The sequence below is a fragment of the Oncorhynchus mykiss genome, chromosome Y (assembly GCF_013265735.2).
Source record: "Oncorhynchus mykiss isolate Arlee chromosome Y, USDA_OmykA_1.1, whole genome shotgun sequence".
Classification (NCBI taxonomy): Eukaryota; Metazoa; Chordata; class Actinopteri; order Salmoniformes; family Salmonidae; genus Oncorhynchus; species Oncorhynchus mykiss.
The window spans coordinates 19151237-19166613 of record NC_048593.1 but is presented as its reverse complement, the minus strand read 5'-3'; the positions used below and the strand labels follow the sequence as shown (position 1 = coordinate 19166613).

Sequence of the window (15377 nt, the reverse complement as noted above, 5' to 3'; positions counted from 1 at the left end):
ACTTACACGGAACCAAACCGGCTGCGCGCGTGCGCCATCGCACATACATCTATTTTGTCCCCCCACACCAAACGCGATCACGACACGCAGGTTAAAATATCAAACAAACTCTGAACCAATTATATTAATTTGGAGACAGGTCGAAAAGCATTAAACATTTATGGAAATTTAGCTAGTTAGCTTGCACTTGCTAGCTAATTTGTCCTATTTAGCTATCTTGCTCTTGCTGGCTAATTTGTCCTGGGATATAAACATTGAGTTGTTATTTTACATGAAATGCACAAGGTCCTCTACTCCGCCAATTTATCCACACATAAAACGGTCAACCGAATCGTTTCTAGTCATCTCTCTTCCTTCCAGGCCTTTTCTTCTCTTGACTTTATATTGCGATTGGCAACTTTCATAAATTAGGTGCATTAACACCACAGACCTCATTCGTCTTTCAGTCACCCACATGGGTATAACCAATGAGGAGATGGCAAGTGGGTACCTGCTTCTAAAAACCAATGAGGAGATGGGAGAGGCTGGACTTGCAGCGCGATCTGCGTCAGAAATAGAACTGATTTCTATTTTAGCCTTTGGCAATGCAGACGGTCGTTGGCGCGCGCGAGCAGTGTGGGTGCAATAATTGAATAACATAGATTTCTACATTTATTTTGCAACTCTCGCGCACGCAATGCGAGCGGTGTAGTCAGCCTGTCACAGTTGAAGTCGGAAGTTTACATCCACTTAGGTTGGAGTCATTAAAACTCGTTTTTCAACCACTCCACAAATGTCTTGTTAACAAACTATAGTTTTGGCAAGTCGGTTAGGACATCTACTTTGTGCATGACACAAGTAATTTTTACAACAATTGTTTACAGACAGATTATTTCACTCATAATTCACTGTATCACAATTCCAGTGGGTCAGAAGTTTACATACACTAAGTTGACTGTGCCTTTAAACAGCTTGGAAAATTCCAGGAAATTATGTCATGGCTTTAGAAGCTTCTGATAGGCTAATTGACATAATTTCAGTCAATTGGAGGTGTACCTTGTGGATGTACTTTAAGGCCTACCTTCAAAATCAGTGCCTCTTTGCTTGGGAAAATCAAAAGCAATCAGCCAAGAACTCAGATTTATTTCTTTAGACCTCCACAGGTCTGGTTCATCCTTGGGAGCAATTTCCAAACGCCTGAAGGTACCACGTTCATTTGTACAAACAATAGTAAGCAACTATAAACACCATGGGCCCATGGAGCTGTCATACTGCTCAGGAAGGAGACGCGTTTGGTGTCCTAAAGATTAACGTATTTTTGTGTGAAATGTGCAAATCAATCCCATAACAACAGCAAAGGACCTTGTGAAGATGCTGGAGGAAACAGGTACAGAAGTATCTGTAAAACGAGTACTATATCGACATTACCTGAAAGGCCACTCAGCAAGGAAGAAACCACGGCTCCAAAACCACCATAAAAAAGCCAGACTACAGTTTGCAGCTGCACATGAGGACACAGATTGTACTTTTTGGAGAAATGTCCTCTGGTCTGATGAAACAAAAATAGAACTGTTTGGCTATAATGAACATCGCTATGTTTGGAGTAAAAAGGGGGAGGCTTGCATGCCGAAGAACACCATCCCAACCGTGAAGCACGGGGGTGTCAGCATCAAGTTGTGGGGGTGCTTTGCTGTAGGAGGGACTGGTACACTTCACAAAATAGATGGCATCATGAGGAAAGAAAATTATGTGGATATATTGAAGCAACATCTCAAGACATCAGTCAGGAAGTGAATGCTTGGTCGCAAATGGGTCTTCCAAATGGACAATGACCCCAAGCAAACTTCCAAAGTTGTGGCAAAATGGCTTAAGAACAACAAAGTCAAGGTATTGGAGAGGCCATCACAAAGCCCTGATCTCAATCCCATAGAAAATGTGTGGGTAGAACTGAAAAAGCGTGTGCGAGCAAGGAGGCCTACAAACCTGACTCAGTTACACCAGCTGTCAGGAGTAATGGGACAAAATTCCCCCAACTTATTGTGGGAAGCTTGTGGAAGGCTACCCGAAACATTTGACCCAAGTTAAACAATTAAAGGTAATGCTACCTCCCCATAAAAATCTGTCAGTTTAAGCTAGAGAGAGCTGCATTGGATGCGTCTCAAACCACCACATCCGCTGATGACGCACTGCGGTGAAAGGTTACAGACCTGGAGCGATGTTTGTCAGACCATGAGACATCCCGAAAATCGGTATTCTCACAAAATCGTCTGTAGTAGGCTACAAATTATTATGACCCCTGTATGTAAAGATGAGACTCTCACAAACACGATGGTGTTCTTCCTTTCTACACATCTCTGTGAAAAGGGGAGACTCTCACAAACACGTACATGTCGGTTGTTGCCCACAGGCCTCACAAGACTTGCCTTAAGGTCCCCCGATACCAGTTGAAAAAATTATATGGAAATACAGTGCAGTCGGAAAGTATTCAGAACCCTTCCCTTTCCAAAATTTTGTTACGTTACAACCTTATTCGAAAACGGATTAAATAAAATGAAGTTATCGTCAATCTACACACAATACCCCATAATGACGAAGTGAGACATTTTTGCAAATTTATAAAAAAATATATGTAAATACCTTATTTACATAAGTATTCAGACCCTTTGTTATGAGAGTCAATTGAGCTCAGGTGCATCCTGTTTCCATTAATCATCCTTGAGATGTTTCTACAACTTGATTGGAGTCACCTGTGGTACATTCAATTGATTAGACATGATTTGGAAAGGCACACACCTGTCTACATAAGGTCCCACAGTTGACAGTGCATGTCAGAGCAAAAACCAAGCCGTGAGGTCGAAGGAATTGTCTGTATAGCTCAGAGACATGATTGTGTCGAGGCACAGATCCAGGGAAGGGTACCAAAAAATGTCTGCAGCATTGAAGGTCCCCAAGAACACAGTGGCCTCCATTATTCTTAAATAGTAGAAGTTTGGAACCACCAAGACTCTTCCTAGAGCTGGCCGCCCAGCCAAACTGAGCAATCAGGGGAGAAGGGCCTTGGTCAGGGAGGTGACCAAGAAACCGATAGTAGCTCTGACAGAGCTCCAGAGTTCCTCTGTAGAGATGGGAGAACTTTCCAGAAGGACATCTATCTCTGCAGGACTCCACCAATCAGGCCTTTATGGTAGAGTGTCCAGACGGAAGCCACTCCTCAGGAAAAGGCTGGACAGCCCGCTTGGAGTTTGTCAAAAGGCACCTAAAGGACTCTCAGACCATGCGAAACAAGATTCTAGGGTCTGATTAAACCCAGATTGAACTCTTTGGCCTGAATTCCAAGCATCACGTCTGGAGGAAACCTGGCACCATCCCTACGGTGAAGCATGGTGGTGGCAGCATCATGCTGTGGGGATGTTTTTCAGGGACTGGGAGACTAGTCAGGATTGAGGGAAAGATGAACAGAGCAAAGTACAGAGAGATCCTTGATGAAAACCTGCTCCAGAGAGCGCAGGACCTCAGACGGGGGCAAAGGTTCACCTTCCAACAGGACAATGACCCTAAGCACACAGCCAAGACAACACAGGAGTAGCTTTGGGACAAGTCTCTGAATGTCCTTGATTGGCCCAGCCAGAGCCCGGACTTGAACCCGATCAAATATCTCTGGAGAGACCTGAAAATAGCTGTGCAGCGACGCTCCCCATCCAACTTGACAGAGCTTGAGAGGATCTGCAGAGAAGAATGGAAGAAACGATGCACAGCTGTCATCAAGACAAAGGGTGGCTACTTTGAAGAATCTCAAAAATAAATATAATTTGATTCCATATGTGTTATTTCATAGTTTTGATGTCTTCACTATTATACTAAAATGTAGAAAATAGTAAAAAAATAAAAATAAATGAGTAGGTGTGTCCAAACTTTTGACTGGTACCGTATATGGAGACGGTTTAGTTCCAAAAATAAGGGGTTAAATACATTTAAAATAAATGTTTCCTGATCCTTCTTATATTTCTCAGATAGAGGACAGACACTTCAGAACAAACTTCCTTAAGATTGTTTGAGCAAGTACATCATGTCATAGGGCTGACAGCCATCAATACAAATATATACAGTGGACCTACTAGTGACCAACATTAGCAGCAGCACAAAAGTATAGCAAGCCAAAGTTGCCTAATAAGTAAAGTGCTCTGTGCATTTTTAGATCATCTCGTCAACAACATAACAATGTGCTAACAAAATCATCAACAACACATTACCATCGTCGTTGTCAACATCATCGTCATCCCTAGCCTACCTCCTTCTCGTCCCTGTATTCATGAACTTTACAAGGGATTGACAGGATTATTTGGACTGAAGCTACTGACCTTTAATACAGGTCATTTCCATGTAAAAGGCCCCATGAGGACCAATGTGTGAAGTTCATAGGAGCATATCAAATTGGAAGTCAAATGAAAGCTATGAGCCTATATTTTTGGGAAATGAAAGCGTAGGTATAAATGTTTTACAATTTTCCATCTTAAAAATGTGGATTAAGGAAAGGCTTTGATTTCTGGTGAAACGGATGGAAAAGGGGTCTTAGAAAACATCTAACATAAAATTAAAGGGTATGAAAAACACATGAAAACACAATCATGTTGAGTTAAAGACCCCTGCCAACTAATATCAACGCTTATATTTAGTTTTGGGGGAACAATTTGCCGTCTGTAAAAGTAATTTGGTACAGTGCCTTGCGAAAGTATCCGGCCCCCTTGAACTTTGCGACCTTTTGCCACATTTCAGGCTTCAAACATAAAGATATAAAACTGTATTTTTTGTGAAGAATCAACAACAAGTGGGACACAATCATGAAGCGGAACGACATTTATTGGATATTTCAAACTTTTTTAACAAATCAAAAACTGAAAAATTGGGCGTGCAAAATTATTCAGCCCCCTTAAGTTAATACTTTGTAGCGCCACCTTTTGCTGCGATTACAGCTGTAAGTCGCTTGGGGTATGTCTCTATCAGTTTTGCACATCGAGAGACTGACATTTTTTCCCATTCCTCCTTGTAAAACAGCTCGAGCTCAGTGAGGTTGGATGGAGAGCATTTGTGAACAGCAGTTTTCAGTTCTTTCCACAGATTCTCGATTGGATTCAGGTCTGGACTTTGACTTGGCCATTCTAACACCTGGATATGTTTATTTTTGAACCATTCCATTGTAGATTTTGCTTTATGTTTTGGATCATTGTCTTGTTGGAAGACAAATCTCCGTCCCAGTCTCAGGTCTTTTGCAGACTCCATCAGGTTTTCTTCCAGAATGGTCCTGTATTTGGCTCCATCCATCTTCCCATCAATTTTAACCATCTTCCCTGTCCCTGCTGAAGAAAAGCAGGCCCAAACCATGATGCTGCCACCACCATGTTTGACAGTGGGGATGGTGTGTTCAGCTGTGTTGCTTTTACGCCAAACATAACGTTTTGCATTGTTGCCAAAAAGTTCAATTTTGGTTTCATCTGACCAGAGCACCTTCTTCCACATGTTTGGTGTGTCTCCCAGGTGGCATGTGGCAAACTTTAAACGACACTTTTTATGGATATCTTTAAGAAATGGCTTTCTTCTTGCCACTCTTCCATAAAGGCCAGATTTGTGCAATATACGACTGATTGTTGTCCTATGGACAGAGTCTCCCACCTCAGCTGTAGATCTCTGCAGTTCATCCAGAGTGATCATGGGCCTCTTGGCTGCATCTCTGATCAGTCTTCTCCTTGTATGAGCTGAAAGTTTAGAGGGACGGCCAGGTCTTGGTAGATTTGCAGTGGTCTGATACTCCTCCCATTTCAATATTATCGCTTGCACAGTGCTCCTTGGGATGTTTAAAGCTTGGGACATCTTTTTGTATCCAAATCCGGCTTTAAACTTCTTCACAACAGTATCTCGGACCTGCCTGGTGTGTTCCTTGTTCTTCATGATGCTCTCTGCGCTTTTAACGGACCTCTGAGACTATCACAGTGCAGGTGCATTTATACGGAGACTTGATTACACACAGGTGGATTGTATTTATCATCATTAGTCATTTAGGTCAACATTGGATCATTCAGAGATCCTCACTGAACTTCTGGAGAGAGTTTGCTGCACTGAAAGTAAAGGGGCTGAATAATTTTGCACGCCCAATTTTTCAGTTTTTGATTTGTTGAAATATCCAATAAATGTCGTTCCACTTCATGATTGTGTCCCACTTGTTGTTGATTCTTCACAAAAAAATACAGTTTTATATCTTTATGTTTGAAGCCTGAAATGTGGCAAAAGGTCGCAAAGTTCAAGGGGGCCGAATACTTTCGCAAGGCACTGTACATGAGGTGAGTATGTAAACAAAGTGGCATAGTTAAAGTGGCTAGTGATACATGTATTACATAAGGATGCAGTCGATGATATAGAGTACAGTATATACGTATGCATATGAGATTAATAATGTAGGGTAAGTAACATTATATAAGGTAGCATTGTTTAAAGTGGCTAGTGATATATTTACATCATTTCCCATCAATTCCCATTATTAAAGTGGCTGGAGTTGAGTCAGTGTCAGTGGCAGTGTGTTGGCAGCAGCCACTCAATGTTAGTGGTGGCTGTTTAACCAGTTAGAGCTCTAGGGGCGCTATTTCATTTTTGGATAAAAAACGTTCCCGTTTTAAGCGCGATATTTTGTCACGAAAAGATGCTCGACTATGCATATTCTTGACAGTTTTGGAAAGAAAACACTCTGAAGTTTCAGAATCTGCAAAGATTTTGTCTGTAAGTGCCCCAGAACTCATTCTACAGGCGAAACCAAGATGATGCATCACCCAGGAATTAGCAGAATTTCTGAAGCTCTGTTTTCCATTCTCTCCTTATATGGCTGTGATTGCGCAAGGAATGAGCCTACACTTTCTGTCGTTCGCCCAAGGTCTTAGCAGCATTGTGACGTATTTGTAGGCATATCATTGGAAGATTGGCCATAAGAGACTACATTTTCCAGAGGTCCGCCCGGTGTCCTTTGTCTAAATTTGTGCGTAATCTTCAGGTGCGGTCATTTTCTCCTGGGATTCAGGAGAGAAAGCATGTTTCCAAGAACGATGTATCAATGAAGAGATATGTGAAAAACACCTTGAGGATTGATTCTAAACAACGTTTGCCATGTTTTCAGTCGATATTATGGAGTTAATTTGGAAAAAAGTTTGCGTTTTGAGGACTGAATTTATGGATTTTTTTTGGTAGCCAAATGTGATGTATAAAACGGAGCTATTTCTAATACACAAGGAATCTTTTTGGAAAAACTGAGCATCTGCTATCTAACTGAGAGTATCCTCATTGAAAACATCAGAAGTTCTTCAAAGGTAAATGATTTTATTTGAAGGCTTTTATGTTTTTGTTAATGTTGCGTGCTGGATGCTAACGCTAATGCTAACGCTAAATGCTAACGCGAAATGCTAACTCTAGCTAGCTACTTTTACACAAATGATTGTTTTCCTATGGTTGAGAAGCATATTTTGAAAATCTGAGATGACAGTGTTGTTTACAAAAGGCTAAGCTTGAGAGATGGCATATTTATTTCATTTCATTTGCGATTTTCATAAATAGTTAACGTTGTGTTATGCTAATGAGCTTGCTGATAGATTTACACAATCCTGGATACAGGGGTTTTTTCATAGCTAAACGTGACGCAGAAAACGGAGCGATTTGTCCTAAACAAATAATCTTTCAGGAAAAACTGAACATTTGCTATCTGAGAGTCTCCTCAATGAAAACATCTGAAGTTCTTCAAAGGTAAATGATTTTTTTGAATGCTTTTCTGTTTTTTTGTGTAAATGTTGCCAGCTGAATGCTAATGCTAAATGCTACGTTAGCCATCAATACTGTTACACAAATGATTGTTTTGCAATGGTTGAGAAGCATATTTTGAAAATCTGAGATGACAGTGTTGTTAACAAAAGGCTAAGCTTGAGAGCTAGCATATTTATTTCATTTCATTTGCGATTTTCATGAATAGTTAACGTTGCGTTATGGTAATGAGCTTGAGTCTGTATTCACGAACCCGGATCCGGGATGGGGAGATCAGAAAGGTTAACAGTCTGATGGCCTTGAGATAGAAGCTGTTTTTCAGTCTCTCGGTCCCAGCTTTGATGCACCTGTACTGACCTCGCCTTCTGGATGATAGCGGGGTGAACAGGCGGTGGCTCGGGTGGTTGATGTCCTTGATGATCTTTATGGCCTTCCTGTAACATCGGGTGGTGTAGGTGTCCTGGAGGGCAGGTAGTTTGCCCCCGGTGATGCGTTGTGCAGACCTCACTACCCTCTGGAGAGCCTTACGGTTGTGGGCGGAGCAGTTGCCGTACCAGGCGGTGATACAGCCCGCCAGGATGCTCTCGATTGTGCATCTGTAGAAGTTTGTGAGTGCTTTTGGTGACAAACCAAATTTCTTCAGCCTCCTGAGGTTGAAGAGGCGCTGCTGCGCCTTCTTCACGATGCTGTCTGTGTGAGTGGACCAATTCAGTTTGTCTGTGATGTGTATGCCGAGGAACTTAAAACTTGCTACCCTCTCCACTACTGTTCCATCGATGTGGATAGGGGGGTGTTCCCTCTGCTGTTTCCTGAAGTCCACAATCATCTCCTTAGTTTTGTTGACGTTGAGTGTGAGGTTATTTTCCTGACACCACACTCCGAGGGACCTCACCTCCTCCCTGTAGGCCGTCTCGTCGTTGTTGGTAATCAAGCCTACCACTGTTGTGTCGTCCGCAAACTTGATGATTGAGTTGGAGGCGTGCGTGGCCACGCAGTCGTGGGTGAACAGGGAGTACAGGAGAGGGCTCAGAACGCACCCTTGTGGGGCCCCAGTGTTGAGGATCAGCGGGGAGGAGATGTTGTTGCCTACCCTCACCACCTGGGGGCGGCCCGTCAGGAAGTCCAGTACCCAGTTGCACAGGGCGGGGTCGAGACCCAGGGTCTCGAGCTTGATGACGAGCTTGGAGGGTACTATGGTGTTGAATGCCGAGCTGTAGTCGATGAACAGCATTCTCACATAGGTATTCCTCTTGTCCAGATGGGTTAGGGCAGTGTGCAGTGTGGTTGAGATTGCATCGTCTGTGGAACTATTTGGGCGGTAAGCAAATTGGAGTGGGTCTAGGGTGTCGGGTAGGGTGGAGGTGATATGGTCCTTGACTAGTCTCTCAAAGCACTTCATGATGACGGAAGTGAGTGCTACGGGGCGGTAGTCGTTTAGCTCAGTTACCTTAGCTTTCTTGGGAACAGGAACAATGGTGGCCCTCTTGAAGCATGTGGGAACAGCAGACTGGTATAGGGATTGATTGAATATGTCCGTAAACACACCGACCAGCTGGTCTGCGCATGCTCTGAGGGCGCGGCTGGGGATGCCGTCTGGGCCTGCAGCCTTGCGAGGGTTAACACGTTTAAATGTCTTACTCACCTCGGCTGCAGTGAAGGAGAGTCCACATGTTTTCGTTGCAGGCCGTGTCAGTGGCACTGTATTGTCCTCAAAGCGGGCAAAAAAGTTATTTAGTCTGCCTGGGAGCAGGACATCCTGGTCCGTGACTGGGCTGGATTTCTTCTTGTAGTCCGTGATTGACTGTAGACCCTGCCACATGCCTCTTGTGTCTGAGCCGTTGAATTGAGATTCTACTTTGTCTCTGTACTGACGCTTAGCTTGTTTGATAGCCTTGCGGAGGGAATAGCTGCACTGTTTGTATTCGGTCATGTTACCAATCACCTTGCCTTGATTAAAAGCAGTGGTTCGCGCTTTCAGTTTCACGCGAATGCTGCCATCAATCCACGGTTTCTGGTTAGGGAATGTTTTAATCGTTGCTATGGGAACGACATCTTCAACGCACGTTCTAATGAACTCGCACACCGAATCAGCGTATTCGTCAATATTGTTATCTGACGCAATACGAAACATGTCCCAGTCCACGTGATGGAAGCAGTCTTGGAGTGTGGAGTCAGCTTGGTCGGACCAGCGTTGGGCAGACCTCAGCGTTGGAGCCTCTTGTTTTAGTTTCTGTCTGTAGGCAGGGATCAACAAAATGGAGTCGTGGTCAGCTTTTCCGAAAGGAGGGCGGGGCAGGGCCTTATGTGCGTCACGGAAGTTAGAGTAACAATGATCCAAGGTTTTTCCACCCCTGGTTGCGCAATCGATATGCTGATAAAATTTAGGGAGTCTTGTTTTCAGATTAGCTTTGTTAAAATCCCCAGCTACAATGAATGCAGCCTCCGGATAAATGGATTCCAGTTTGCAAAGAGTCAAATAAAGTTTGTTCAGAGCCATCGATGTGTCTGCTTGGGGGGGGATATATACGGCTGTGATTATAATCGAAGAGAATTCTCTTGGTAGATAATGCGGTCTACATTTGATTGTGAGGAATTCTAAATCAGGTGAACAGAAGGATTTGAGTTCCTGTATGTTTCTTTCATCACACCATGTCACGTTAGCCATAAGGCATACGCCCCCGCCCCTCTTCTTACCAGAAAGATGTTTGTTTCTGTCGGCGCGATGCGTGGAGAAACCCGCTGGCTGCACCGCCTCCGATAGCGTCTCTCCAGTGAGCCATGTTTCCGTGAAGCAAAGAACGTTAGTCTCTGATGTCCCTCTGGAATGCTACCCTTGCTCAGATTTCATCAACCTTGTTGTCAAGAGACTGGACATTGGCGAGAAGAATGCTCGGGAGTGGTGCACGATGTGCCCGTCTCCGGAGTCTGACCAGAAGACCGCCTCGTTTCCCTCTTTTTCGGAGTCGTTTTTTTGGGTCGCTGCATGGGATCCATTCCGTTGTCCTGGGTGAAAGGCAGAACACAGAATCCGCGTCGCGAAAAACATATTCTTGGTCGTACTGATGGTGAGTTGACGCTGATCTTATATTCAGTAGTTCTTCTCGACTGTATGTAATGAAACCTAAGATGACCTGGTGTACTAATGTAAGAAATAACACGTAAAAAAACAAAACACTGCATAGTTTCCTAGGAACGCGAAGCGAGGCGGCCATCTCTGTCGGCACCGGAAGGACTGACCTTCCATGATATCAAAATTACAGTTTTAACCATGTTTTGAGGCTATATAGTGTTTGTTTTGCATTTACTTTCTTTACAAACATTAACGTGGAATTTCCCTACACCCAACATTACTTGGATGTTTTTGCAGTCTAAGGCAGAGTAAACATCTCAGAGTATGGGTGCTGATTTAGGATCAGTTTAGCATTTTAGTTCACAACGAATAAGAGTACATGGACAGGGGGGAACTGATCCTAGATCAGCACTCCTACTCTGAGATGTTTGATATATACGGCCTCTGAACAATTGCCTTGGGAGTCATAACTAGAATAATGTCCTGTGTGCTTTCCATACACAATGCTAACTGGAAAAGTAACCCACTCTCACCCACCGGATGCATGCATGTTCCGTGTACAAAGCCTACGAAACCTCCTGCAGCAGAAAATAGCCACCTTCCCTGGTTTGACCATGGAGACCGATGTCTGATTCTGTGGCAGGTGAGAACAGCAATGAAAAAGAGGGCACGGTAGGCTACAGGCACACACACAGGCACGGAGCATCTCTTTCCTCCTAAGGAAAGGATACCAGAACATGTGACTGCAATTCAGCACAGGTGATAAGCCTATTGGGAACTTTTTTGTTTTACAATGAACATACTGTCAGGAGGTGAACCTCAAAAGGCTAAATCACAATATATGATCCATGTGATGACTCCTGAGACTTTGTTTACTGAAAAACGCTTTACTGTTATGTGTAGATAGCTAGCTATATTCGTATACACAATAGCCTACATTTTAGCATAAGTGACTAAACTTAAATGAAGAAACAGTAGCCCATCTACTCTATTTAACGATGATGATGATGCAGTTCAATGACTCAGAGCGTGCATGGCCATGATCCTATAGCGCTATAAATAGTATGGCAAATTCATGATATTAAAACTAACATTTACATTTGGATATTCGTAAATGTGTATTAATATGAATTTGGCGTACTATTTATTTTATAGGGATAGCCAATGCCAAAACGATCCAGTTTGAGCTAATGTTAAATCGAGCAAGCAAACCCAAAACAACAACAAAATACCCCTGGCGTTAGTCTCGGTCGGCGATTGAGTTGATAGCCCAACATTGTAAATTTAGCCAAATAATTTCTATGCAAATGTTTATGACGATGGTATTTCAAACAATGGCCATACTTAAGACATAAAATATCCTACCTGGAATTTCCAAATTCCTTTGCATTCCCTCAAAACGAGGAATTTATATTTTAATTTAAGAAGAATTTGGTGGACAACAGAAAGTTAGAGGACAATTACGTCATTGCTTGTAGTTACGCAGTCAGATGCGCCATACTAACAAAAAAATATGCACCATCCTACATCCACGCTGCCATCTAGGCCTACGCCAGGTGGCAGCGTCGGCCCTGCTGCTCACATCGAGGTGTACAGAAGTTTCCTCTCTCTGATCCGAGGGAAACATATATACATACATTCAGCATCTTTATTTTGAAGCAAGATCAGCAATGGCAGATTCGTTTTTATTATTTTCAGCATTGAGAAAGGATAGGCATATGTAGCCTACTGTTTCCGTTCAAGCTGTGGTTTTCGAGAATAATTGCTCTTGCTCTTGACAAAACGTGGTGAATAATAAATACATAAACCTTTAAAATGTGTGTGTGTGTGTGTGTGTTTGGACGAGGGGGGATATTCCATGCAAATTCACTGTCATTGCTGTTCTATCAAAACCTGTTGGTAATGTCCTAGTGATGATAGCGCCTGCATCTCACTGCCCGCACTCTCTCAGAGAGAGCCCAACTGTTGGTGCGCAGAGAAAATCGTTATTTCAACCTCACAGGCAACTGACGTATTTTCCATCACTGGTATAAATATACAGTTTCGTCAGTCTTCACCCCCCGGCACAGGGAGTGTATGCAATGCTATGCGAAGGACGCAAAGAATCCAGCTCAGATCACCAAATGCTCTCCAAGGATGGAGCTCTGTTGCGCACTGGAACTGACACGTAGTAACTGAGGAGCGCTTCCTTTTTCATCACCATGGAGGAAAGAAACAACACTACGGCCGCATGGTTTCCATTTGATTTTCATAACGAAACCTCGACAGCTGATGCAGAGATGAAACTAAGTTCCCAAATCTTCACGTCCTTTCTTCTTGCCGTACTTATCCTCTGTGCCGTATTTGGGAACGCGTGTGTGGTTGCAGCCATCGCCCTGGAGAGAAATCTTCAGAATGTAGGGAACTATCTGATTGGGTCTCTGGCTGTGACTGATCTGATGGTATCGGTTCTGGTGTTGCCCATGGCGGCCCTTTACCAAGTCTTAAACAGGTGGACTCTCGGACAGGTACCATGTGACATTTTCATCTCTTTAGATGTGTTATGTTGTACATCATCTATACTGCACCTTTGCGCCATCGCCTTGGACAGGTACTGGGCCATTACCGAACCTATAGAGTATATGAAGAAGAGGACGCCCAGAAGAGCGGCGGTTCTGATCAGTGTCACCTGGTTTGTCGGGTTTTCCATCTCTGTTCCACCCATGTTGATCATGCGTTCCCAGCCGAGTAGTAAAGCGGAGGACATAGCTAATCCCGAGCAGTGCATGATAAGTCGAGACCCCTGGTACACAATCTACTCGACATTCGGCGCGTTCTACATTCCGTTGATACTCATGTTGGTCTTATATGGACGGATATTCAAAGCTGCCAGGTTTAGAATCATGAGAACTGTGCGTAAAACAGAGAAAAAGAAAGTGTCTGATTCTTGTTTGGCACTGTCCCCTGCTCTTTTCCACAAGAGGACCAACGGGGACCCGAGTAAAAGCTGGAAGAGGAGCGTGGAGCCCAAACCAACCCCATGCGTAAACGGTGCGGTCAAGCACGGCGATTTGTTGGAGGTTATCGAGGTTCACAGCAACTCAAAAAACAACCTGCCACTCCCCAACAACCCCAATTCCGAGCCGCTCTTTGAGAGCAGACAAGATAAGAACATGGAGGCAAAGAGAAAGATGGCCATGGCCAGAGAGCGCAAGACTGTGAAGACGCTGGGTATAATTATGGGCACTTTTATCTTTTGCTGGTTGCCTTTCTTTATTGTCGCCCTGGTAATGCCCTTTTGCCAGTCGTGCCAAATGCCAAAGTGGCTCGAGGACGTCATTAACTGGCTCGGGTACTCCAACTCTCTACTGAACCCAATAATTTACGCATATTTCAACAAAGACTTCCAAAGTGCCTTTAAGAAAATAATAAAATGTCACTACTGCAAAACATAAGCATATTACATAATCCGTTTATGATGTAAAACGGTTGACTGCAGAGTTGGGACTGATGTCTGCAGAAGACAAATCTTACAACCATTTCAGTAGCATTAGTCAGTCAAACATGGGTCTACTGAAAGGTTGACAGTAATGTTGACAGTTGACAGTAATGTTGTTTAATTAAACTAATTGTATTATTATTAATATTATTATTATACCAGGAGTTTTTTTTTTACGAAGCTGTATAAACAGGTTTGCAGGATGTCAGAGCTGATCACTCATGCCCATGTCAAGCATGCTTTGTAGTGTTCAATAAACCATGTCCTATTTCAGGATCTTCTGTACTTCTGTGTTGATTTGTATGCTTACTTGGAGCTTCGTATAATCTCTTAGGCATTTGTCATAGTATTTTATGGGGAAATAGTTATTTGTGTTGATTCACCTACATTTACAAGTCTATCAGCAATAGAAAGCATTATGGAAGTATAAGCATCATTTAGTTTTTCTTGTAGGAATAATTGTGTATAGAGATATACCCAAATCAGCCCACAGCAAATAATCACTTTTTTTCACAACAGACTGGTGGTTGAGCTAATCACAGACATCACCAGTAACATCCCTGAACTACTTACACACACAAAAAAAATGTTATAGGCAACATGATCAGATATCAAAATAAGAACAAAATCTAATGCGTAATGTTGATATCCATCACTGACGTGCTAATTGTCTATCCTAGTATGAATAATTTCAGGAAGTTCAAATTGTATTTTGCAATTGAGGCATGTCACAGGGATATATAAAAAAGAGAATGCAATGGAATTCAAAACTAGTGACAGCAAGTCAAAGTTGAAAGCTCCACAATAACAAGCTTTATAAACCAAGAACCTAGTAAGCCGATGACACTCCCCTACTATAATGTGTGTGTGTGTGTGTGTGTGTGTGTGTGTGTGTGTGTGTGCTTATATGAATGGGGGACATACACTACCATTCAAAGGTTTGCGGTCACTTAGAAATGTCCTTGTTTTTGAAAGAAAATCACAGTTTTTGTCCATCAAAATAACATAAAATTGAAACAGACTTCAACTGGCAGCTTCATTAAATAAACCCGCAAATCA

General features: G+C 43.0%; 1 protein-coding gene across 1 annotated transcript; it reads left to right on the top strand.

Annotated features, from left to right (window-relative positions):
• The first annotated feature begins 12905 nt into the window (after positions 1-12905).
• On the top strand, positions 12906-14594 carry LOC110509754 (5-hydroxytryptamine receptor 1A-beta-like). The gene has a single exon (XM_021590838.2). The coding sequence runs from the start codon at positions 13042-13044 to the stop codon at positions 14272-14274; it is 1233 nt and encodes a 410-aa protein (XP_021446513.1). The 5' UTR covers positions 12906-13041; the 3' UTR covers positions 14275-14594.
• Positions 14595-15377: the final 783 nt, after the last annotated feature.

What these genes read in the sequence shown, in the direction of transcription:
- LOC110509754 (XM_021590838.2), top strand. Translation starts at nt 13,042, where the DNA reads ATGGAGGAAAGAAACAACACTACGGCCGCATGGTTTCCATTTGATTTT.